This window comes from Eurytemora carolleeae, unplaced genomic scaffold (assembly GCF_000591075.1).
Source record: "Eurytemora carolleeae unplaced genomic scaffold, Eaff_2.0 scaffold154, whole genome shotgun sequence".
Classification (NCBI taxonomy): Eukaryota; Metazoa; Arthropoda; class Copepoda; order Calanoida; family Temoridae; genus Eurytemora; species Eurytemora carolleeae.
The window spans coordinates 215,650-242,397 of record NW_019396344.1 but is presented as its reverse complement, the minus strand read 5'-3'; the positions used below and the strand labels follow the sequence as shown (position 1 = coordinate 242,397).

The 26,748-nt window shown below is 30.9% G+C and overlaps 2 protein-coding genes across 8 annotated transcripts in view; one reads left to right on the top strand and one right to left on the bottom strand.

Annotated features, from left to right (window-relative positions):
• The window catches only part of LOC111701354 (uncharacterized), a 12,387-nt gene extending 8,990 nt beyond the window's left edge, over positions 1-3,397 (bottom strand). For all 3 annotated transcript variants that reach the window (XM_023472603.1, XM_023472604.1, XM_023472605.1), the window contains exons 1-2: positions 3,317-3,397; positions 148-352 (exon numbers count right to left, since the gene is read on the bottom strand). In XM_023472603.1, coding sequence (XP_023328371.1) covers positions 148-352; positions 3,317-3,385 — 274 coding nt within the window. In that variant the 5' untranslated portion in view covers positions 3,386-3,397. The remainder of the gene's footprint in view (positions 1-147; positions 353-3,316) is intronic.
• Positions 2,586-26,748, top strand: LOC111701355 (amino acid transporter ANT1). Of its 5 annotated transcripts, none has more exons than XM_023472606.1 (14): positions 2,586-2,606; positions 11,438-11,567; positions 14,170-14,338; positions 14,658-14,766; positions 14,971-15,050; positions 15,107-15,207; positions 15,562-15,630; positions 17,122-17,232; positions 18,643-18,740; positions 19,381-19,489; positions 20,118-20,316; positions 24,092-24,136; positions 25,347-25,396; positions 25,829-26,748. In XM_023472606.1, exons 1-14 carry the CDS (start codon positions 2,601-2,603, stop codon positions 25,921-25,923), a joined length of 1,371 nt encoding a protein of 456 aa, XP_023328374.1. In that variant the 5' UTR covers positions 2,586-2,600; the 3' UTR covers positions 25,924-26,748. The 5 variants fall into 5 exon arrangements, with proteins under 5 accessions (XP_023328374.1, XP_023328378.1, XP_023328377.1 ...); XM_023472609.1 differs by lacking the exon at positions 2,586-2,606 and adding an exon at positions 2,840-2,861; XM_023472608.1 differs by lacking the exon at positions 2,586-2,606 and adding an exon at positions 9,021-9,081.

The following is a 26,748-nucleotide window of genomic DNA, read 5'->3' as shown; positions in this document are numbered from 1 at the left end:
TATGCATGTTCATGTCCATGCACATTCATGTTCATGCTCCGGTTTCTTAGCAACCCCGTTTTTTTGCCTTATCTGAAATAAAATCTTTGACCCTCTCCCCTTACTCATGAATGCAAGTTTCAGTAAACCTTGCTGTAAAATTCAAACCTTTGGGCATCTGATGCATCATCTGTTTGAAGAGCTCCGATTTCTGGAGCTCTGGCTTCTTGTTTTGAGGCTTTCCTTCGAGCCATTGGAACGTTCCTCCGAACCATTCTGATTTCCCTCCGAACCATGGTTTCAATCCAACCCTCTCGTCCTCTCTCCCACATTTTGGTTTATTCTCATCCGTTTCAGATATAAGCTCTGATACCTTAACAAAATTGAATCATGGTTATCAATGTACTTTGTTTGAAAGTAAAGTCTTTATAAAATGAAAGTTTACCAATAAATCTTAGTCAGAATGTTCAATTCAACACAGAAGACAAGAAATTGGTGGAAAAGAACTTTTAAAAAAATTAACGTTAATCTCTACACTTTGCAGTGAGGAGAAAATAACTTAAAATTTATTGTACAGGGTGTCCCACGAAACATGACAGTATGCAAGACGACTTGAATATTGTCTTGATTTTTGATATAATTTGCTGCATTGATTTGTTAACCTAATTTTAGAAGTAAATTTTTAGAGATAATAATCACAAAATTCCCTTAGTCCTGCCATTTCCAAAATGTGGTCTTCATTTTTTGTGCTTTCAATATTGCCCGAGATATGAGCAATTTCGTTCAGATTTCGACAATTTTGCTTTTATTTAACAAAATTGAAATCTGAACCTAACTCTTTATATCTCCGGTAATATTGAAAGCACAAAAAACGCAGACCACTTTTTGGAAATGCCAGGGCTAGGAGAATCATGTGATAATTGTTTCAAGAATCATACATGTTAAAGTAGATAGAAGACTAAATGTCACAAATAAATTCAAATATCAAAGACGACTTTCAAGTCGTCTTGCTATTGTCATGTTTCGTGGGACACCCTGTACATGGGTACATCTCTATTAAAGAGGTCAGAATTAATAAAAAGTCAGAAATCGTTGAATTAATTACGTTTTATTTTGACCATTTCTCTTATCTCGGTGGTACAAGGAAGAGGACTAGGTAGATCAATATCATGTTCAACTACTAGTAATTTATCCGATTCCCACTCAGAAGTCAGAACTTGTGTTGTATTAGTGACTTATTTAATCTTCAGTACAGTGGGTCTGTTTGCACTGCACAATTGCTAAGTCTAACGTTTTTGGTCAATTTATGATCATAACTTAAATATTTGAAAGCCGTTTTCTTATTCCAGAGTTTTCTAGTTATTACTACTGTAAATATCCATACACTAAGCAACATATACTTATAATGATCTACTTTTTATCTAAAATTCTTAAATGTTTACAACATTGTAAATATGAAAAATTGGTTGCCATGACAAACAGGGCTTCACATATTCTCATAAGAAGTTTTAAACTTTATTGTTACTTTGCTTGTCTCCAATAAACGGCAAAACGGCTGAACCGATTGGGCCCAAATTTTGTGAGGGACCTCACATGGCCCCTATGGAAAAGTTTCTGGATGTTCAGAATTTTGAAAATCCACAATAAAAATATTAATAATTCTGTAACTTTTTTTTTATTGTATATTATTGTACAAAGATACTTAAATATAGAACCACAATTAAAAGTTGAAATAGAGGATAGTCGCGAAGCACCCTATCTTTTATTTGTCTGGTTAATTCGCTAATATTTAAAACATGTGTAACAGTGATTATATGATTATAAACACTATAAAACCCTATATATACAAAGAATTTGCAAATTTTCCATTTTTTTGTTAAATACACATAAGGATTTGAAAATTTAGCAAGTTTTTTTGCAGATCTGAATTTGCTAGCTCAGTCTTTTTTTTAAATGTATAATTTGTCGCATTTTGCATTGAAGTAAATACATAAAAAAAATATAAGACTGAAGTCAGCTTTTTAAATCTTCAAGTATATGTAAATTCCATATTTGGGATGTATTAACATTGGATTTCAATTAGCAAGCACATTAAAAAGAGAATCATTAAAAGGGTAAACAGTATCATGCTTTAAGGGCACTCCCTTGCTATTAAAAATTTTAGCTTTTAACTGTTGCTCTGAAATTTGCCTTTTTTAATCATTCTCACATTTTCGCAGACTTTTCTGCCTAAATTTTTTAAAATAACTAATATCGAAATTGTCCATATTTGACGGTCTATTACCCATCCCTAAGGTCATGTGAGTTGATTGTTCTGTCGTTTTTACGTGTTCTGTCGTTTTTACGTTAATTGGATACAGACAGACAAACAGACAATCGAGGGAAAATATTTCCATAACGCTTAGTAAAAGTGCCCCCCCCCCCTCCAAAAAAAATGATTTTTATATAAAACACTCTTAAATCCAAAGTCCTTGTCTATAAAACAAATCATACAGACTGTTTGTCAGCAGTATTTCGCATGAATAAACCTTGCATATCATTGATTGACCTTGCACAAACCTCTTTACAGTCAGTTGAAAAAGAGGAAAATTAAAACTGTTCAGTTCATAAGATTACCTATCATGAAAGTGAGTAGTGTAGTGGTCAAAACCATTTGAAAACTTTTACAAGAAATAAAAAAAAACACTAATTCAAATTTGAAATATGAAAAATTATTCAGATTTCAGATGCATTATTGTTACTTTCACATTTGTTGGGTAGGATTATAAGCGTGAAAGTAAGAAAGTATAATATTTCAGACAGATATGCATTTCAAAACAAGCTCAAAATTTGTAGTATTCATTTAGCAGTTTAAATGGTTACACCGCAAAACTTTACTAGTGGTAATAATGATTTAACGTTCAGCTGTTATTCATTTAGGTTGGATTATAATTTTATGTTGTGATCTGCGGTAGTGCTCTTTTATAGGGACTGTAAGGGACTTCAAGTAGCCCTCCAATTACAGAATGGTCTTGCTAAAGTTTTTACCCAAAAATTGAAATCCTTGTGCCCAATTACCTATAAATCGACATTCTAAATGCAAAATCTGTTGTAAGATGACCTATATCGTAAGGGTAGGCTACTAGTGCACCGGCCAGAATGTAATACGACTTATGCCCCCCCCNGTAAATGGATAAAATTGTGACAATTAATCACTTAATAATCTGGAAAAACGGCCATATGTTTAAGCTGACCCGATAAAGAAAAAAGGTTATCTGTCTTGAATCCGATTGTTCCCTCTCCTTAATTAAAGGATCACTTGAAATGAGGCCAACAATCCCTTTAAAACTAAATCTACCTCTGATGAAAATAATTTGAAATCTAGATCTACTCCGGGACCAAACCCTTGGAATGGTTTCTCCTCCATGATCTGAAAATATCTTAAATTAATTTAGTATAAAATTGATTATTAAAAAAAAAGCTTTAAACTTGCGAAAGAAAATCACTATACATTTTCATGTCTATAAATTTTGGCTTTGTGTGCAAATATTAATACAGGGGTGTATATTTTCTCGACAAACCATTACCCTTTTAAAAAGTACATTACATTATTGGAGGTCACTTGGTGCGGAAAATAAACAAAAGTTAGAATTTGAATTTGTTAGGATTGTTCTAGCATTCTGTCAGCTTTGATGTATATTGTATAAGGAACGAAAAAATGTTATTCAAAAAAATTATCCGCTTAGTTGCTTTTCAACTTACGCACAGAAAAAATAAAGTTTTTGTAAATTTTTTACATTATGTTTTTTGAACATTTTGACTGTCTACAAAATTGTAAACATCAAAATTCCAGCTGTAGATTTGTCACTATCAAGTCAGTTGAGGATAAAATCAATTATTCTACATGTTTCAGTAATACATTCGGATTTTTATGCATTAATGTCAGAAGCGTTCAANAAATGAATCTTAAAGAATTTGTCCTAAATACTGCATACTCATGGTTCAACTATATTTGTACATAAACAGATACTCCCTTAAACCACTTTTAAAATCTTTTATATTAGAAAATTGTAGAAAGTATTCAAAAAAATAGTTTTAAAAGGTGGAGGGAGGGGTTAATGGCAGAGCTCACCCCCCTACCCCACCCTCCTTCCTGGAATGTCAAAAAAGTAGTTCCCCCACCCTCGCCTCTAAACAAATCATTGTGTACGTCCCTCATCGATGCATCAAATGCATTCATGCATGTTTTCATTTGAATGCATAATTCAGTAAGAATGGGTAAACTGATTTCATAGTTGTTCTCAACAGTGCAGTGGGGTATTCTAATAATATTCTTAAAGTGCGTTTGTCTTGATTCGTTGATAAAATGTAAATACGCATAAAAATGATCTTCGGGGCCTGTGAGCATTTTCTGATAATGAATTAATTTTTGTATTGAATTATTAAATCGTTACATGGAAAGGTTTATCCTAAAGAAAGATATTTAGGATAAAAACTGAGGAACGGTAATTTCCTAGAGAACGATATTTTAGGCCCCACAATTCCACATCTACTGGATATTTATAAGATAAAGGATTTTTGAACCCCCACCCCCTTTTTAACTAAACACTATACCAAAGTACCGTGGTCAAAATATGCTTTAAGGCCAGGCCGAAGCGCCCGGCCCCCCTAAACTGTCCTAGCAATAATTATCAGCTGAGTGTAAATTGTAAATCTAACTAACTCTGGCAATTTTCACAAATTCCTCATTGGCAAGGTTATGTATGAACTTCCAGTAAGCAAAAACCAGCAAGATTCTGATTTCTGGCGTTATACCAAGTCCAATGAAAAATGTTCTTTCTCTACCAAAGTGTACATGTGTACACTTAATTGCTTTCTTCGGCCACAGCCATTTCGTACTCTCCGTACTCAGTATATCTCGTTCTTAGAAATCAAGGGGCTTATTAAAATCTTGCTGGATGGGGACATTTGTTTGAAATAAAGAACGTTTTATAACTAAGGGGGGGGGGGTATCAACATATTTATGATTTTTTCTTTTGGCATTCCAGAGATCGAGTTAATCTACAGGGTTTCCCACGAAACATGACAATAGCAAGACGACTTGAAAGTCGTCTTTGATATTTGAATTTATTTGTGACATTTAGTCTTCTATCTACTTTAACATGTATGATTCTTGAAACAATTATCACATAATTCTCCTAGCCCTGGCATTTCCAAAAAGTGCAGGTCTGCGTTTTTTGTGCTTTCAATATTACCGGAGATATATAGAGTTTGGTTCAGATTTCAATTTTGTAAAATAAAAGCAAAATTGTCGAAATCTGAACGAAATTGTTCATATCTCGGGCAATATTGAAAGCACAAAAAAAATGCAGACCACATTTTAAAAATGGCAGGACTAGGGGAATTTTGTGATTATTATCTCTAGAAATTTACTTCTAAAATTAGGTTGACAAATAACAAATTATATCAAAAATCAAGACAATATTCAAGTCGTCTTGCATACTGTCATGTTTCGTGGGACACCTTGTATATTGTTAAAATAAATCTTTTGTCAGAATTAAGAAAAAAACTTAGGTCAGAAAACGTTAAGGTCATTCCTCAAAAAAAAATCATGTCAGAAAACATTCTCTCAAAAATGAAATTAAATGTCAAAAAAAAACGTTACGCTTATTTAACCAACAATAAAAAATAAATTTGAATAATTTGTCAAAAAACTCATATTAATTAACAATATTTTTTTAAATGATTGTTTTTTCAATAAAACGATTTTATCATTGATCGTTTGTTTTGAGTTGTGACCCATATTTTTTTTTATAAAGATCGTGTGAAGAAAAAACGAAAACGAAAAAAAACGATCTTTTTTTTATTATTTTAGATGTTTAATATAACAAATGTCATTTGTAACAAATGACAAAGTTTAGAAATAGAAAAGCAATACAAATTAATGTAAGAAATAGCTTTGAGTTAAAATTTAAACATTTTTAATAAATAAGTGTTTCTTTTTAGTAGACAAATAAATGTGAAATTGGCAAGGATTGAATACAAACATATAGATATTCACAGGGGCGACTTTTCATATTTTCCAGGGAGGGGGTATAATTGAATTATTGTGCGCCTAATTGTCCCCCCCCCTGGAATTTCTTATGTCATAACCATGACCAGCTAGGGGTGGAAGGTGAAAAGAGTGTTAGTAAGATAAGGATTTTTATTAAAATTATACATCGTATGGAAACGTTTTATATGTCTCAAATGAATCTTAAAGAATTTGTCCTAAATACTGCATACTCATGGTTCAACTATATTTGTACATAAACAGATACTCCCTTAAACCACTTTTAAAATCTTTTATATTAGAAAATTGTAGAAAGTATTCAAAAAAATAGTTTTAAAAGGTGGAGGGAGGGGTTAATGGCAAAGAACCCATTTTAGTCTCCCCACCCACCCCACCTTTAGTACGCGGTACGCCTCTGGATAAGCTCCCTCCCTATAAAACAGCTGTGGCAAAAATCTGCGTAATTCTTTTGTTTCTTAACTGTGGAGGTTTTAAAGATTCAATGAGTTAGCAATAAAATCAGAATTTTTTATCGTGATATTAAAAACAAAGATTTTAATGGCTTTCATAACACATTAAATTTACACATACACAGAGAATACTCAGAACACAGAAACAATTATTGGCATTGCAAAATTCATGCATTAATTCAACAATATGCATTATGCACAGAGAGAATAAATAAGTATAGAGTATAATTAAATCGCAAAAAGTGTAAAACCACCATTTTGCTGACTATTTTATTCTGAAGGTGTACTTCCCACATTTGTGCCTTAAAAATTATTTGATTTTCTCTAAATTAAATTTCTGACAATTCTTTCATGCATTCTTGAGTTCGTTTCATCAAAAGCTTTACTTTACATTCTCTTTATTTTACATTCTTTTCATCATAAGCTTTAGTTTACATTCCCTTTATTTTACATTCATTTCATCATAAGCTTTACTTTACATTCCCTTTATTTTACATTCATTTCATTATAAGCTTTACTTTACATTTCCCTTTATTTTACATTCATTTAATCATAAGCTTTACTTTACATTCCCTTTACTTTACATTTATTTCATCGTAAGCTTTACTTTACATTCCCTTTATTTTACATTCATTTCATCATAAGCTTTACTTTACATTCCCTTTACTTTACATTCATTTCATCATAAGCTTTACTGTACATTCTCTTTACTTTACATTCTCTTTATTTTATATTCATTTCAGCATAAACTTTACTTTACATTCTCTTTATTTTACATTCTTTTCATCTGCATAAGCTTTAGTTTACATTCCCTTTATTTTACATTCATTTCATCATAATCTTTACTTTACATTCCCTTTATTTTACATTCATTTCATCATAAGCTTTACTTTACATTCCCTTTATTTTACATTCATTTCATTATAAGCTTTACTTTACATTTCCCTTTATTTTACATTAATTTCATCATAAGCTTTACTTTACATTCCCTTTACTTTACATTCATTTCATCATAAGCTTTACTTTACATTTCCCTTTATTTTACATTCATTTCATCATAAGCTTTACTTTATATTCCCTTTACTTTACATTCATTTCATTATAAGCTTTACTTTACATTCTCTTTACTTTACATTCATTTCAGCATAAACTTTACTTTACATTTTCTTTACTTTTCATTCATTTCAGCATATAAACTTTACTTTACATTCTCTTTACTTTACATTCATTTCGAACTATGAATTCTGTTAAACCGAATAATCTAAGTTTGAAATATCAAAGGTTTACACCATTTGGGTTGAAAAGAGGAGTTTAAAAATTTTAATTCGTGACAAAAACTCAGTTACTTTATACCGAGGGATAGTAATTTTTCCATTTCATAGTATAATCTCAATTCGTCAATTGATGTTGTTTAAACAATTGAAGTTTTTACAAAACAATATTCTACTAAAACTGTGCACACAATGCAACAAACAATTTAAAAATTTTGAAAGAAAAATAAGGATTTCAAAACTTTAAACATAAATAAGTAAACAGATTTAACAAAAAAAAACTATGAATTAAATCCATTAGTCAAAGATTGAAGTATCAAAGGTACATAAACTCAGGTTACAAAAATCAAGGGATTAGACAATTTGAGTTTAAAGCTTTTGTGTTCACTTTTTTCCTTTGAACTTGATAGATAAGAGTTTTTTTCCAACCAGAAGATTGGAAAGTTTTTGTAGTTGAAAAATAATAAGAATAAAAAATTAGGACTTTATAGCATCAGCACATTCAACAGTAGTGTTTTCATATATACAGGGTTACCCACAAATGATGAGACTTCAAAGACGATTATACAGAATTCGTACTGTCTATTTCCATAAATTTAGGAATCTATGTAACTCTAAACTGGTTACCGTCTTTCCCTTGTCAATAAATAGGCCAATAATAGTCAAAGCAGAAACCTTTGTTTAACCAAGTAAGCATCATATTTTTTGCGTTTCATGTAGTCTTTTCAGTATCTTCCTTTGTGGGTTACCCTGTATATAATTTCTTTTTAATATTATGATGCATGATCTTATTTGGCTTGTCTGCATGTCTGTCTGCCTATTTCATATCCATTAAACATCAAAATGTCTGAACCAACTCGTCCTAAATTTTTTGTGGCAACTGAAATGGTTCTAGAGGAGGTTTCTTAAAAAAATGTGTCATAGGAAAAATTTCAATATTTACGATTTCTGAAAATCCACGGAAAAGTTTTGTTTAATGGATAACGATGAAAAAATGGGAGCTTGGAAATACAATAAAACCTAAAAAGTGTTACTATAAAGTCTTTTGTGTTATTGAATTGTTTTAGGCAGTTAATCATCAAAATCGATCGATTTTCATAATAAATCAATTTTATGACAGTTCTTGTTTAATGATTAAACAATGTTAAACTACGTTTTAAATTTTTGTTTGTATTTTATTGAAATGATGAAAGTGCATCCATTAATTTTCAATTTCTGGTATTTACAAGATAAGAGCAATTAGATAGATAAGCTGTAATCTGCGAGCTAAAGAAGTACATTGAAGAAACTACTTCGTTGGACTGAATTCTACAGAAACTAAGCTTTTACGGTGCTCTCTTCTATTATTTTTATCGTTTAAATGTTGCTTTTTAGGCCTCCGCTTTTTCTTTATAATTGTATGAACGCGAAATTTCGCAGATTTTTTCGTTAGCTTTGATAGATTTAAAAAAAATTAAGATTCGTTTCGACCAGACATAAACCTTCTGCAGGGCCATATGTGATTTGCTACAAACTAACAAGCAGATCGACAAACCAAGACAATACGTTAGATAATGTAGATATTTTTCAAATTGTGGGGGGAGGGGAGCTTAGGCTGTTCGAATTTTTGTTCACAATAGCTAATCTCCGAATTAATACCTAAATTACAAACATTTGTTTTCGTAATTTACTCTCTTACTGTAAAAGATCATCAAGAGAAAAACTAAAATTTTCAATTTCTTAAAAAGTCTATTAATAAACCCATAGCATATTGTGTACGTATTTAAGGACCCCCCCCCCTTGCAAAAAAATGATACACTGACTAGATAACGAATATCATTTCTAATAATATTTTCATTGAATAGTCTGGTCTCACACTTGTAGCAGTACACATGTAAATTATATTTTACAGAGGCTCCATGAGCCTCTGAAGTTTGATCATTGAAATTGTTTAGTTTAAGGGATTATAATGTTTTTTTTTTCACACAATATGTTATATAAATATTTGATATTTTATTTAAGTTTGTTTTTGATTTTAAAAAAGGTTAAATGTCTTTTGACCGAAAGTTTGTGGTAAGATAATAAACTATGGCAATTAGATCTCATAACTCATGTTATGGTTGTAAAAAAAAGGAATTTCTAAATAAACTCACTAATGTAGGTGATATAAGAGTGCCTTAAACAATGCAAAAGCTTACCCTTCAAACCTATCATTGATAAAATATGGCGTAATTCATTTATTTGTTTACTGCTTTGTTTTTACAAAACAATTGAAAAGATTTTTACAAAAATACCACAATTTTAGAGATATCATTTTACTGTTGTTTTATACAAGGGTAATATTATAGGGGATTTTAAAAGCAATTTTATGTTTTGATCGGAAATTCTTGCAAACAATAAAAACACCTCTTTTCCCTTTAATAAAAACTCCATGTTGTGCTCGGTGGAAAGATGTCAAGAGGCCGAAGTTAAAGAATTTGAGCCGCGGCTTAAATTTGAGACACGGCTCATAAATGGTTGGTTCAACTTAAAATTGTATTTAATGTTTCATGATTTAAGCCGGTGCTCAATTGAAACCGGATTTGAGACGCGGCTCAAATTCATTAATTTCGGACAAAGGTAAAGATTAGATATCATCATGTTCGTGTAAAATTAATTTATTTTCTGTTTTTGCAATAGGGCAAATAAAGTTGATTTCAAAAAGTACAATTTTCATTTTGAATTGAAATTTATCTAAATCTTGACTGCAAATTATATTTTGTACTTAAGATATTCTTTAATAACTAAACCATAAACAGGTCCTCTATCAAATGGCCTATAATCATTAGCAACAATAAAAAATAATGCGAAATATATTAATTTGATTGCAATTTATTGCTATATGTTTGGTGTAAAGTAAACCTTTGATATTTCTAATTAGATAATTTGATTTAACAGAATTCATAGTTTGAAATATCTAAAGTTAGGTCAACAACATCGGGTTGCAAAGATATAGGGATGAGAAATAGATGAGTTGATGAGTCCAAAAAACGTATACTAGGACGAACCCATTAGTTCCGCCGATATCACGTTTAATATTTATAAATAAAAAAACAATCAAAATTGAAGTACAATAAAAACATATATCTCAATATAAACTAAATATCTTTTCTTCCTCCTCAAATCAAAAATTTTGCTTTCAAATTTCAAATTCTTTAGACAAATGAAATTTTGCTCAGCTGGAATCTTTTAAACAAAATAGAAAAACTTAAATCTCATTTTCTCGGTTTAAACATTTTCAACCTTGAAGAAATCAAAATATAAATTCTTTTCTCAAATAATAATATATAATAAAATAACAAAATAATGATTTATTACAGGGCTAGCAATCTTAGCTTTTAAACTCAAAATGTTAACTTCAGTTAAAAATAAGCTTTTAATTTTTTTATTGTAGAATTTTCTCCAGATGAGAGATTATATATCTTAGTTGAATAGATTGTACAATAATGTTTAGTGCACTATCTTTCTTCATCAAAAGCTTTATTGTGTCCTTATCAATCATTATAATTTTAATTCTAAATTGACTGTTTTCAGTAGAATCAGTACATGACTACTGTCTATATCAGCTATGAAACTCAGCTCTTTCACCATCAAAAGTTATCATCTTTATTTTGATTTTAAAACTGAGGTTTAGCTTCTTGTGATCTAATCTTAAACCGCTTCTGTAGAAAATGGTGGAGGTAGAAGACAAGCTGATCAAGGAGGACGGGTTGGGTCTTCTCACCGCAACCTTCTTCCTGGCTGGTACCATGGCAGGCTCGGGTGTACTGGCCCTTCCTATGGCAATGGTGGGAACAGGTTTGTACATAAAAAGTGTTATAAGATCATTTTTAGAAAAAAAATCAATAAAAATTCCAAGATTTCAAAAAGATTGTATTAGAATTTGCAATATCTTAATGAAAAAATGAAAAAACGATCGTTTTTTGGGTCAAAATTTTGCATAGTAAAAACGAAGGCAAATGTTTAGCATAAAAAATGTTGAAAACATTGGCTACTTTTACAGTACGCAAACTATTAAACCTGAAAGAAAACCGAACCAACTCAACATAAACATTTAACATCAATATCTGAGAACTGAGTCTAAAACTAAAGAACGAAAAGTTTTGACTTAAATTTTAAGTTCATGGTTAAATACCACTTCTGACTTAATTTAAACCTGAACTTTAACCGTGAGGTTAAATATTTAACCCTCTGGTTAAATATTTAACTCGCCCAAATCGACGAGTTAAAATTTAAACACAGGTTTAAATTATCTTGAAATCCTGCATTTTCCCTATTTGTCTATTATTCAATCATCATTCAGCTGCAGCTGAGAAAACGGCATTCAACTTTACGATACATTTAAAAGTGAAAACCTTGTTAAAGAAATTTCACGTTTTAGATAAATTAATTTCTGGATGTAAACCCAAAAATCGGTTGTATGTTTTGTTTTCAGTTACGTAAAAACAGCTGATTAGCGATGGTTATGTAATATTCTCCGTAAATCCTTTTCTCTGATTGGTTCAGATTTTCCCGGGAAATTCAAATTTAAAATTGAGAAAGTTTAATATTTAAATAGCTTTTCATTATTTTACAGAACTTTTAACCTCGAACTTAAAATTCGCGCATTCTTTAGTTTTAGACTCTGGACTATAAATGACTTTGATGAGAAAGATATTAAATGATAAAAAAAACATTGAAAATCATGAAAACATGTTTCATCAGATAAAAAAACATTGAAAATCATGAAAACATGTTTCATCAGATAAAAAACATATTGAAAATCATGAAAACATGTTTCATCAGATAAAAAAAACATTGAAAATCATGAAAACATGTTTCATCAGATAAAAAAATCTAGATTTTACATTAGTGTGTAAATGCATAAATCTGAATAAACGCCTCAAAATCAGTTTGTTCCAAAACACAACATAAGCCATGAAATACTTTTGCAATTAATGTGTGGGTATTTTAGAATAAAGACTTGAAGCTTTCGCTAAATGTATAAATTCACAAATATTGAAACCATAAAATAAAATATGAAAATAACTTAAAACTGGGGAAATGAACGTATGAACGATCATAATCGACAAACTTTTTTTTATCATTAGTTTAAGCTTTAAAGTTAACTTTTACATTTTTTGTGTGCGTATTTTAGAATAAAGACTTGAAGTTTTCGCTAAATGTATAAATATTGAAACCATTTCAAATAATATGCAAAAAACTTAGAACAGGGTAAAGAAACTTATGAACGATCATTAACTACAAACTTCTTTTAAAAAATTCTCATATTTAAAGAAAATTTTAAATGTTATTTTCTTTAAAATTTTGTCAATGGTCACAAATGTTATACTCACATATGCAAGAAAGCATTAATGAACTTCCCTCAGTGTAGAAATATTTCCAAATAAAATTTTTAAAAATTCAAATGAATTTATTCTTTGCCACAAACTCTAATTTTTAAATTCCTTTATGTTTGCAATTCAATGTTGAAGATCTTTTTAAACTATAAATTCTGTCAGATCAAATAATCAAAGTTTCAAATAATAGAGGTTTACACCATCAGGTTCCAAAGATATTGGGATTAGAAAAGTTCAGTTTGTGGCAAAGACTCACTTACTTTACTAAAGGAAACAAATACAAAAACGACATTTTTTTCAATATCGTTGTTTCGTTTTTTAAAGGTTCAGAACGAACAATTAGTTAGTTTTTACCTTTCCTTTTTCTTAACACAAAGAACAAAAACTATCGTATTTTTGATCGTTTTTAAAACGATTAACAATTCTACTATCCTACCCATCCGGAGCATATTTCTGGTTTGGATTACAAAGGAATTGAGTTTTTGCCACAAACTCAAATTTTCTAATCCCTATATCTATGGAACCTGATGTTGAAGACTTTTGATATTTCAAACTAAGATAATTTGAGGTAACAGAATTGATAGTTTGAAATATCTAAGGTCTACGACATTGGGTTGCAGAGATATAGGAATTAGAAAATCAGAATTTGTGTCAAAGACTCAATTCCTTTGAAAATTGAAATTTCTTTTTGCTTCTTTCCCTATTACGGAAGATTGGGTGGCCTTGTAAAGTTGTTCGGACATGAATTTTTCTTTAAAGTGCATAAATACAAAATAATATTCACAAAAAATGCTTTAAACAAATTATCTACTTGCTGATTATACCATTTTACAATTTAAAGATTCTTTTTTGATCTTCTTGTTGCAACCTGCAATAAGCCAAATAACGTTCTCAGAACGTTAGATAACGTTCCTTTTAGGACTCATTAACATTAATTAACGTCACTATTTTACGTTACAGTAACATACAGACGTACCCACATTAACGTTTAATGTAACGTTATTATGTTACATTACATTTAACGTAAAGTAACATATATTTAAGCCTAGTTTTTCCTGCAGGTCCTGCTGAGCTTGCTATGCTTGTGTTCTTCGCTGCTACATCAGCATTTGTCGGTATCAAGCTAGGCCAGTGCTGGGTCATCCTAGAGGAACGCTATCCAGAGTATAGAGGACAAGTCAGAGACCCGTACCCCTCTATTGCTGAGAAAGCAGCGGGAAAAATTGGCAGGTGAGAAAAACCAGTTTTGCAAAGTTCCGATGCCCCGTAACATTTTTAATTTTTAACATAAAATTTGGAGTAAAGTCTAATAAAATACATTTTATTGGTACTTATACATACAGGGTCTCCACCAAATGATGAGAATTTGAATATTGAGTCTGCCCAGATGGTAAGGAAAGAAATAACTTTATAACTGCCGGGGACCAAAGATGAAAAAACAAAAAGGCCATAAATTATGTAGAATTGTTAGTAAAGTCATATTTTTTCTGGGAAGCTCTGTATGTTTACAGTTGACAATCAATAATGTAAAAAATTGTTAATTTTCTAGGTTTGCTGCAATAACATGTATAAACTTATGCCTGTACGGGGCTGGATGTGTTTTTATAGTGCTGATAGCTTCTTTTATCAAAAATATATTTGATGAATACAATTTAGAGGTAGTTTTTATTTTAAATAATGTTAGAAAGAAGAATCTGTAAAAGTGAGGTTTTATTTCCATAAGAAACCTTGCATTAGTAGTTCTCGGGAAGAGTAAATTTTCATTCTCAAATTTGAAATTCTTTACCCAGTAGAACTTTTTACTAGATTTAAGGGAAAACAATTTGCGCAGAAGTTTCTTAATTCTTTATTTATATCTTTAGCTAAACTTTGGAATTTGGATGGTCATCGTGGCTGCAGTTATGATCCCACCGTGCTGGCTTGGAACGCCAAATGACTTCTGGTACGAACTTTTTTATCAGTCTCTAGAAATATTCAGTAAAATATTTATATCTCCAGGCCGTTGGCAATAGGAGCTCTGATTACAACAGTAGTTGCCTGTGTCCTGGTGATGGTAAGATTACCAATGGATGTTGTGGATCCAGACCATTGTCTCAAAGGTATGATTTTAAGAGTGCCATTGAGAATCAAATAAGTAAGCTACGTCAAAATAAAGTGAATTGTACGTCAGATTTAAATGCTGTGTGTTTTCGATCTTAACTCTTCAGAGTTCTTGAGAAGAAAGATGTTTTGAATTTCTAAAATGTAACCGAATAAATACTTGTGCATCAAATTATAAATTAGAGGTGCTACGAGGTCACAAAGTTGTAACAGTGTTGTCTCATACATTTTATCTTCTCCTGTTGTCTAGTTCTTAGAGTGCTACGATACCTTTTTAACCTTATCTCAGCGCGATGAAGCAGAAAATTTTCTAGATTTTTCTATTTTAAAATTCATAACATATATTTTTTTAGAAATTCCAGATTTAAATACAACGCTTATAGGAGAGCATTCAACTCCTAATTTCCTTGGCATTGCTAGAGGTAAGATTATTAATCTGATTAAGGCGAAATCAGGGATTTTGTAGGAGGATTTCTTTCCTTTTAATGTTAAACTTTNCCCACCCATTCAAATATTTCCTGCATTTAAGGTATTTTTGCAACCATTTTTCGACCAAAAACAAATTTGACTCTTCAGCAACTCAACTATTTTTTTAAAGACTGCACCATTTTTTCGTCCGACATTTTTCCGTTTTTTTTTAATCTATTTTTTTACTCGGTAAAAAATGTTTTGTCGAAATTCAGGAGACTTCATGACTATAAATATGGGTTCATTTTGACTTTGTGATGTCAATTGTGGACGAGAACAGGTGCTTTCCCAGCCTTTGCAGAATTTGAATTAGGTTCAATTCTACAAAGGATGTAATGCAAGGAAAGTTATTTCAGAAGTGTACGCATCTTTTGTACTGCAGTGTACTGTCACAGGGCGGTAATGTAAACACAAGACGGATGTCGAAGCCTTACATGGGATCCATATCTTTCACATAAAAAAATCAATAAATATTCTGGTCATAGGAAACTATTATGTGAATTATCAAAATTATCAAAATTTAATGCTTTTAACCTCCTCGGATACTAAACGAACACTGATGCATCTATTCTTGTTCACACATTCCGCCCAGAGAGAAATGTTTTCAATATGTACGCAGAGTAAACGCGATAGCAGTTAACTTTCCTTGCATTACAACCTTGAATTCTACAAAGTCCGTCCGTACTCTCCGTACTTACACTGGATACTTGTACTTCACCCCCATGTGGGAAACATTTTGATGAACGTTATAAACCTTCAGAGTTTATGTCTTCTTTATATTATATGTACTTTACCCCCATGTGGGAAACATGTTGATGAACGATATAAACCTTCAGAGTTTATGTCTTCTTTATATTATATGTACTTTACCCCCATGTGGGAAACATGTTGATGAACGATATAAACCTTCAGAGTTTATGTCTTCTTTATATTATATGTACTTTACCCCCATGTGGGAAACATGTTGATGAACGATATAAACCTTCAGAGTTTATGTCTTCTTTATATTACTAGAAATTCAAGGCGCTTCGCGCCCTTCTTTCTAGCCTTAGAGGGCGCTTCGCGCCCATCTCCTAAATTAATTGTGAACATGTTCTCTTTGTGTACATCGTAAAACAAAACAAAAATAATTCGCGGATTTTCACAAAAAATTTCGCGGATTTTCAAAATTTTAAAAAATTTAATGACGATCGAATTTTGATGGAGACAAATATTTGAAATTTTGATGATTCATAAACCTTCCCTGGAGTCCCTAGATGTCCCACAACAAATTTGGGCCCGATCGGTTCAGCCGTTTTGACGTTTATTGGATACAAACAAACAAACAAACAAACAGACAAACAGACAGACAAACAGACAAGCCAAATTTATATATAGATATGACATTTACTCACACTCTGCTTTATGGAATTTATCAAGATATAAATTAAATTTTATATTTTCAGCGTTCAGCACCACCATGTTTGCTTTTGCCGGGGCTCCTAACTTCCCAACTATACAGTCAGATATGAAGGATAGAAGACAGTTCTCTATTTGTGTATCAATTGCAATGGGAGGTAGGGAATACAACATTTGTCAATAAAAACTAAAATCCATGGTTTATAGAAGGGTTTCAGATCCCAAACGGTGGTGAGCCATCCCCACCCTCTCACCCTGGAAAACAAAATTTAATCATGCTCCCCTCCCCTGAAAAAATTCCTGTATACGCTCCTGGAATAAATATATTAAATTTAAGGAGGTCAATAGTACTGCTTATCCGGTTTTATCTCTAAGTCTTATGTACAGGGTGTCCCAAAACATGGGAATTACAGTAATCTTTCAGTTCAAAAAATTACTAGCGAAAATCCAAGTTTGGTGTTTTCCTAAGTTTGGTCTGTAATTTTTCTAATTTTAAAATTAAATGCCAAATTAAGAAAATGGGCATGACCAGCATTATACGAATTTTATTTTTTATCTTTAAGATACAAGTAAGCCAAAGTTCATTTTGAAATGTTCATAACACATTTGATCCTTTTTTATATTGTATTTGATTTTGTACCTAATATCAATTCTATGTTAAATACGTACTATACTGTACTATATGCTTTCATGTTAAGTACTGCAGTGTATCTATGCTCCTATGTTTAGTAATACTGGGTATCTATGCTTCTATGTTTAGTACTACTGTGTATCTATGCTCCTATGTTTAGTACTACTGTGTATCTATGCTCCTATGTTTAGTACTACTGTGTATCTATGCTCCTATGTTTAGTACTACTATGTATCTATGCTCCTATGTTTAGTACTACTGTGTATATTTCTGCTCCTATGTATAGTACTACTATGCATCTATGCTCCTATGTTTAGTACTACTATGTATCTATACCCCTATGTTTAGTACTACTATGTATCTATGCTTTTATGTTTAGTACTACTCTGTATATATGCTCCTATGTTTAGTACTACTATGTATCTATGCTCCTATGTTTAGTACTACTGTGTATTTATGCTCCCATGTTTAGTACTACTGTGTATCTATGCTCCTATGTTTAGTACTACTGTGTATATATTCTCCTATGTTTAGTACTACTGTGTAAATATGCTCCCATGTTAGTACTACCGTGTATCTATGCTCCTATGTTTAGTACTTCTGTGTATATATTCTCCTATGTTAGTACTACTGTGTATCTATGTTCCTATGTTTAGTACTACTGTGTATCTATGTTCCTATGTTTATTACTACTGTGTATCTATGCTCCTATGTTTAGTACTAGTGTGTATCTATGCTCCTATATTTAGTACTGCTGTGTATCTATGCTCCTATATGTTTAGTACTACAATGTATCTATGCTCCTATGCTTAGTACTACTGTGTATCTATGCTTCTATGTTTAGTACTACTGTGTATCTATGCTCCTATGTTTAGTACTACTATGTATCTATGCTACTATGTTTAGTACTACTATGTATCTATGCTACTATGTTTAGTACTATTGTGTATCTATGCTCCTATGGCTGCAGTTGGATATTTTGAGTTGGGAGATGCTGTTAAAGGAAATATTGTTGACTCTATGTGTAATGGAAATGTAAGTTCATCAAAAATAATTCGATAAAATATATAATAAAAAATATTCAGATTGCCGGAGTTTACGAGTTTTAGGTCACTAAGTCTCATTCTTTGGTGGCCCCCCTTTCTGTTTTTCCTTTAGTGGAAGAACCTTCTGTTTACTTAAATATCATTGTTTGTATGATTTTCTAATACTTTGATAAAAACAACATCCAGCGTTGGAACAGCTTATTCGATGGTTAATTATTGCAACTGCTATTTTTTTCTTATTGTTCAAACCTCTCCAAGAGTACGGTTTTGCCGGTTTGAGTTTACGAACAGTTTAGCCCATGCAATTTCTGAGACATGGAAAGAATTTAAAAAAATGTCATTTTCTTAACCTTCTAATAAAGTATAATTATATAGTATATTTCAGGTTCATGTATGGTATATTTCATGTCCATTTCTTTATAATTCTTCCATTACTGAGATATATGTATAAGCGTATATTACCCAGAGCAAAATTGTCAAGACGATATTTTATAAACTTTTTCGGTGTTTCCGAATTTCTGGGTTGAACTGCACAATATACATATAAAAAATGATACATTTGTATAATGTATTTGCATATCTTGCTTTTTAAAAGAATAAATGAATTTTTGAATAACATTTTTACTTAGGTGAAGATAGCAGTTGAATGTTTGCTGCTGGCGCACTTGATTTCTGCATTCCCAATTGTTGTGAATCCACCAAATCAGTTTATAGAGGGAGTTCTGGGAATTCCCAAAAGTATGTTTTTTTAACAAATCTAAATTTAAACCTTTTCCTTCAAACTAAAGGGTGTTAAAAAAAACACTTCACAAAGAAGCTTAATTTTTAGCCGATCAAAATGAAATTAGTATCACAATTCTGTAAAGTACGTTTTCCCTTAATATTTGTAAACATAATCTTTTCCTCGAAACCATGGTTCATAATAGAAGTGCTGGAAATTCTAAAAAAGTATGTTTGTTAAATAAAATCCAAATCCGCCAACCCAGTTTATCAAATGATATTTTCTATAAAAGTATGTTTTCTAAATTTTTTCTTCTAACACCCCGGGTTTAGACCGCATAATTTATTATTTTAAAAGTTCTGAGGCTGAATTTAAAGAATTTAAGCCGCGGCTTAATTTCATTAAATTCGGACACAGGGGATTCCGTAAAAAGTATATTCATCAAAACTTATATAAATTCAAATCTAATTCAACACCCCTTATTTATTATTAACAATGATTTTTAGATTCAAAATAGCTTTTAATGTGAGAAACATTTACAAAAGATGATTTATTTCTCTATCTATAAACTTTAGAAAAAGCGTGTATTGTTAAATCTGAGCCTGACAACTAAAAAAATCAAATAATTTAAATTTTTTGCTTCAGATTTTACTTGGAAGAGAGTTGTTTTCCGTTCTTTTGTCATTGTTGGTCTTCTCTTCATTGCTGAGTCATTGCCTGACTTTGGTTCCATCCTAGACCTGGTGGGCGGGTCTACAGTCACCCTCCTTACCTTTGTGTTCCCGCCCTTCTTCTATATGCGCCTGGTAGATATGTCGAACCAGAGCTCAGATTGGGAACAGAGGTAACAAGTTAGTTTGTTAGGATAAACCACAGAGAGAACCAGAAAACTCTGAAAACTGAAAACTCTTAATTATTTCTTATATGTCGACTCCCATTACACAGTTTTATAATTACCATTGTAGATAAAGTAATAAATTACAGATAAGGAACAGAAAACTCGCATGTTCTGATCCGGATATGTTTGCGACTGGATAATGTAAACCTTTGATATTATAATTGTAATCTGTTTAATTTAAAAGATTTCATTGTTTATATATTATTATTAACGGTCTATAGACTATTACACCGGATTGCAAATATATAAGGGTTAGAACATTGGAATTTGTGGTCAGTGTTCAATTACTTAGAGGTCCCATGCGTTAAACATTTAAAAAATGCAATACTTCTGTTATGTAGACATCATTTTCACCAACTAAAGGGACTGTTAACGTAATTCAAACGATCTTTTATTAAAAAATAAAGATTGGCATGTCCGATTTACAATGATATCCTGAAAACCTCTATCTGAGTATAGCTATATGAGCAAGATACCATCGGTTTTCCATCAAGAAAGAGACAAATTTGTATATTTCCCTTCTAATGTTGCACTGTCCTATAGTCCCTCCGACGAGACTAAGGGTACCTATGTGAATCAGACATGTCCCTCGATTTTAATTGAGGGAAACATAAAATTACCTCACTTTAAATGTAGTTTTTTTAAACAGTGGTAGGCGATTATGTCAATACAATGAAACGACTTGATTTTTTACAAGATGTTTTTGACTTACAAGTTTACAAGTAATCAAAGAGAAGCTTTTTTAATTGGCAGCTTCTCTTTACTTCCATGTTAAAGCATATCCATGCTATTTAAAAGCTTGATATAAATAAAAATTGAAATCGAAAGTCGTCTTCATTGTATTGATATAATCGCTTACCACCGCAGTAAAATATTAAAGCAACCCTGTATTGTGTTCTCCAGTAAAAAAGTATATTGTTTGTTTGGTTTGATAATAACTATTAAAGTAACCCTGTATTGTGTTCTCCAGTAGAAAAGTATATTGTTTGTTTGGTTTGATAATAACTATTTTTAAGTTTCTTGAAATTATTTACAATGTAAACAATTAGAGATAATTACGGTAAGAAAACATATTGTCCTAAAAGATAACATAACTGACAAGGTGGTTAAATATAAAACTTATTTCATTCAGATTCCAAATTTTTACTGAAATTACAAAATTTACAACATCAGGTTTCAAATATATAACGATTAAAATTTAGCTTTTGGTAAACATTCAATTTCTTTCTTAAAATTTTCTATAAAAAAATTGGTAAAGGACAAAAAAGCATATTGCACCGATTGATAACAAAAGATGGTGTTGGATAATGGATTCAAAGATAAGAATAACCAAATAAGGTTGAGAAAATTTAAACTTTAATCAACAAATCCTGTAATTAAAATATTTTCAGAATAAGAATTTAAAGTTTAAAGCATAACAAGTCTACGAATTCGAAGTTCACAATACGTAAAGTCACTATAGTTTCAGTAGAAGTAAATATTTCCATTTACTGTTTAGCGCCGATTGAAGGATTCATAACTCTAATTGGATAATGAGATAGATAGAAATATAGATGTTACCGCCATACTATTTCTATTGGTTCAGAATAGACAACAAAAACATAACTGAACCCTGATTGGATCAGGAGCTAATGAACTCGGCATACAGGGGTAAAGTCTACAGCATTTGAAAATATTTCTGATCTTAAAATCTGTTCCCCCAAAACAACAGTAATTTCAGTCTTAACACTCAAGTTAAATCAGCAAACAACGACTGATGCAAAAAAAGTTTAATCGGTTGAATCTGAGAAATTGCGATAAAAGTTTTGAATTTGCATAATGCATACATTTCTTGGGATTTATTTATAGATAGAGATGGGGGCCTTTTTCACTTTTTTAATTAAAAAGTTCGTTCAGTAAAATCGTTTTAAAAAAGATATAAGTATCGTAAACATCGTTTGTTTATTGAAAAGACTATCGTTTTTTACAACATTTTGCGAAAAATTCGTCCTTTCATTAAAAAACGAACGAAATCGTTCATGAAAGATTAAGATCGTTCATTTTTTTCTAAACGATCCGTACACGTACACCGTTCATTCCATCGTTCACGAAAAAATTTCGTTCGTTCTCAAAAATTTAGTTTTTTTTACCAAAACGATGTCTATTTCTATCTGTTTGAATTAAACCAGTAAAAAGCAAAACAAACTCCAAGATGGAGGAAAAGAAGTTGCCTTAATTAAATCAACAATAGAATTTATAATTAGATTAAAAAATAATTGTCGCCGTAATTTGCATGGGTTACGTCCTAAACAGGACAGGAGAGAGGGGGGGGGGTTATGGGGAAAAAATAGAAATGGGCACGTTATATTTTCGTTTGTTCCGTGTTCGTTAACAAGGGCTTTCAGCTGGATCCTTTGTTCCTCGTTTGTCTTTTCCAAATCGTTCCGTTCCGTTCCGTTACGTTCTGTTCTTTGTAATTTTATTAATGATGACAAACTTGAGTTTCTCGAAGGTATTTTGGTATTTTTACATTATATAATCCTGACATGGCAACTATACATTTCTCGAAGGTATTTTGGTATTTTTACGTTATATAATCCTGACATGGCAACTATACATTTCTCGAAGGTATTTTGGTATTTTTACGTTATATAATCCTGACATGGCAACTATACATTTCTCCCTAAAGTTCTTTGATTCCATTCTTAAATATATAATTAAAGGTGCCTAATCCAAACAAAACTTTGATATTGTCTGAAAATTAATTGATAAAAAGTAAAAACTAGAAGAAAAAATGTTTTAAATCTGTTTACAATAAAAAAGTTTAAAATTAGTTTCCCATTTTAGTTTATTAAAAGAAACTTTTGTCTAATGGATATCCTTAGTACATAATAAAATTGGTTTCTGTAAAAGAATATCATTCATAACATTTTAACAAGTTTGCAACTTTCGAGAAACAATAATTGAATGAAAGTTAATATTTCATTTAATTTCTATGATTTATATTTTTGTAACATTTTATTGAGATTTTATATTGTGAAAAAAAAACATTTCAGGAATAGGATCACGAATACTCAAATTATAATTTTAAATAGTCACGTAAACATAAAACAAAGTAATTGTGCAGTATACACAGACTCATTTCACTTCATAAGCTGATTTTCAAGCAGTTGGTAAAACTATTTGCTTTATAATTACAAAGATGGCGTAAAAATCGATGTAAACCTAGAATACAAAATTCAAAATAAAAACCCGGGAGTCTTTCACGCTCTCTAAGAACTTAACAGAGAAGTGGTTTAGTAGCGGATTAACTATTCAAAAGCTCCAGCCTCAGTCCATAAAACTTCCACTACGGTGACTTTTTTGCTTTACAGCTTAAAATAGTGTTTGGTGAAGGTTTACTATCTTAATATGTTAAAATGGAACTTTTATTTTGGGATAGCGCTTGCTTCATCGATTAACACTGTATATAACTTTATATATTGGGTTTAAGTTAAATCCGTGGATAAGCGCATTAAGATAATTAAGAATGAATCAAAGAGTTAATCTGAAGTTCTGAACTCTAAAGTTAAACTGTCAAGAGGGTTAGAAACCGGTTGAGCACTAAATCCACAGTTTTACTAAAACGGTTTCCCCATATAACAAGCGGATAAAGATTTTAACATATTAACAACCAAACTGTCTAACCTCTAACAGCCTAACATGGTGATGGCTAATGAAAGCTTTACATGTTGATTTTTAGAAAAGCAAGCATAGATGATTGTTCACCTCTTCTTAATCATAAAATGTAGGATAATCATACAGTGGTAACCAGAAAACTGTAGACTAGGAAGTAAAGGAAGTGCAAAGTAAATAGCTTTACTAGTAAGTTATTAAGTGATTTGGGTCTATTGGTGTTTACACTACACAATTGCTGTGTCCCATGTTCAATTGACTATTCTAAGTCATAACTTGAGTCCAAAAGTCAACTTCCTATTCCAGAGTTTTCTGATTATAACTGTAAGTAAGTACAGAGGAAAAGCTCCTTGTATTTTTCTTGACAATATTCCTTTAAGACAAGTATTGACAAGTGGTGTCAGGAAATATTTGTTGCTAACATTTACCTACATATAGTTCCGACAAAGGAATTGAGTCTTTGCCGCAAACTCTAGTTATCTTCGCAACCAATTGTCGTAAGCCTTAGATATTTCAAACTATGAATCCTGTTAGATCAAATAATAAAATATTTAAACTATCAAAATTTTTACACCATTAGGTTTCAAAGATATAGTTATTATAATATTCGAGTTCCCTTCCAATTTTTACAATGGCAAGACTGCAAGAAAAACAAACTTAAAACTTTTTCAGTCATTGGAATCTTTTTGTAAATTTGATTTAAAATCCACTTGTGTTGATTAGTGGGTGATCAAAGTCATGTGAGGGGGGGGGGTCAAGAACATTGCTTATAATAATAATGGTTTCCTGTTTGGCTGACATAAATACATTTATTTACATAGTTCAGTTTGGATAAATTCCTATTTTTTTATTGCAGCAAGAGGAGGACTGCAGGAGGGATACATGACTTTTTGAAAAACTGTTTGTTTAAACTTTTTTTTACAATATGAATCTTTTTGCGATCTGAAATTCACTTGTTTTTTACTGGACAATTTAGGAATCTGACCAAAACCCTTCATTAACTGGTAAAATATCATTGTGTAGTGATGCAGTGAAACATGAATATATTTTCACCAAAAATATATCTAATATTTTTACTAAATCATTAATATTTTAGAAATAAGATAATTAATGACAAAGAAAACTTTCGTTTTATGATTGTGATGTTACTTAAAACAAAAATTTTTGGGTCACAAAATTATTAAATTTTTGTAAACACTAAAGTAATAATATTTGTCGAAAAAGACTTTATTTTTTGGACAATTTTTGTGCGTTCATTATTTTGTTAACCCCATCATTAATATTTTATTTTCATAACCATTCATTAATTTTAACAATTTTAGAACAATAAGCTTGAAGGAGAGATTATTCTGCTGGTTTGTTATAACTGTAGGAAAGTATTCACAACTATCATTTTTAAAGCTATATATGCAAACAGACACTTTTTCTAAGCTATTTTTTGGCCGGTCAGAAATGTCTAAAAATTATAAAAATTTAGTCAAATTGCTATCAATTACAAATGTAACTTTTTTAATTTACAAAGGGAAGAGCAAATCTTACAAAAAGAACCAAAAAAAAAGAAATGGAAAAACGGCCTGTTAGGTATCTTATTTGTAATTCCAAGAAAAAAAAGGTTTTTTATTGAAATGGGTTTGTATACAGTACAAAGCACAATTGTTATTTTTTATATTCATTAGACTATTTGAAATTATAACTCGAGTCTAAAAGTCGTCTTCCTATTCTACAAATTTTTGGGTCCTACTGTAAGATTTGTGATCGTTCCCTTTAAAAAACTAAGAATCTTGAGTTGTGTACTGTACTGCAGGTATTGTTGGTGGTGTGTGTTCTACTGGGGTAGCGGTGTACAGTATAGCAGATAGTAACTTCAAGATGCCCTGCTATATTGAAACCTGTCGCTAGAGTAGTGGTGTACAGACACAGTATAGCAGATAGTAACTTCAAGATGCCCTGCTATATTGAAACCTGTCACGAAGGTAGTGGTGTACACTGTACAGTATAGCAGATAGTAACTTCAAGATGCCCTGCTATATTGAAACCTGTTACTAGAGTAGTGGTGTACAGTATTGCAGATAGCAACTTCAAGACGACCTGCCATATTGAAACCTGTCACTAGAGTAGTGGTGTACAGTACAGCAGATGGTAACTTCAAGATACCCTGCTATATTGAAACCTGTTTCTTTATTATTTTTATCTACATATGTTAACTTTCTTAAAATGATTATTTGCTATATCTTTGCAACATGGTGTGATATCACAGAAATTTGAATATCATTCTGCTTTAAAGTCAAAATTGAAAAGCATTAGAATTTTTTTTTAGTTTCAGGCGAATTATGTATTTTTTGTTTTCTTAGCATAATTGCTTAGTGTTCATTGTCTAATTTGGTAAAAAATCTGCATAGTTCACAAATGGTTCATTTTTTATTTTAAGATAGACTAAAATACCAACATGTTGACACAAAATTCTATATGTAATCTATCTACATAAAAATCTAGTCCATACTTTAAAACTTGAACACTTTGCAGCTATAAAATCTTCATGTCTGGAATAAAAATCTATTTTTGGCCTGACAAGGTAAAGCCAAGAGCTAAGACCTAGAACATCTTTTAGTTGTCCAGGTTGCAACAGTTGATGCATAATTTTTATAGCTGTGTATTGTGTAATGCTAATTAACTTTTTTCATAATTATTTATTCTTTTGTCTAAAATAAAAACTGTCAAATTCTT

What these genes read in the sequence shown, in the direction of transcription:
- LOC111701355 (XM_023472606.1), top strand. An exon ending in TGTATCAATTGCAATGGGAG is followed by an intron (nt 17,233 to 18,642) that starts GTAGGGAATACA and finishes TACTATGTTTAG; the next exon opens with TACTATTGTGTATCTATGCT. An exon ending in ACTCTATGTGTAATGGAAAT is followed by an intron (nt 18,741 to 19,380) that starts GTAAGTTCATCA and finishes ATTTTTACTTAG; the next exon opens with GTGAAGATAGCAGTTGAATG.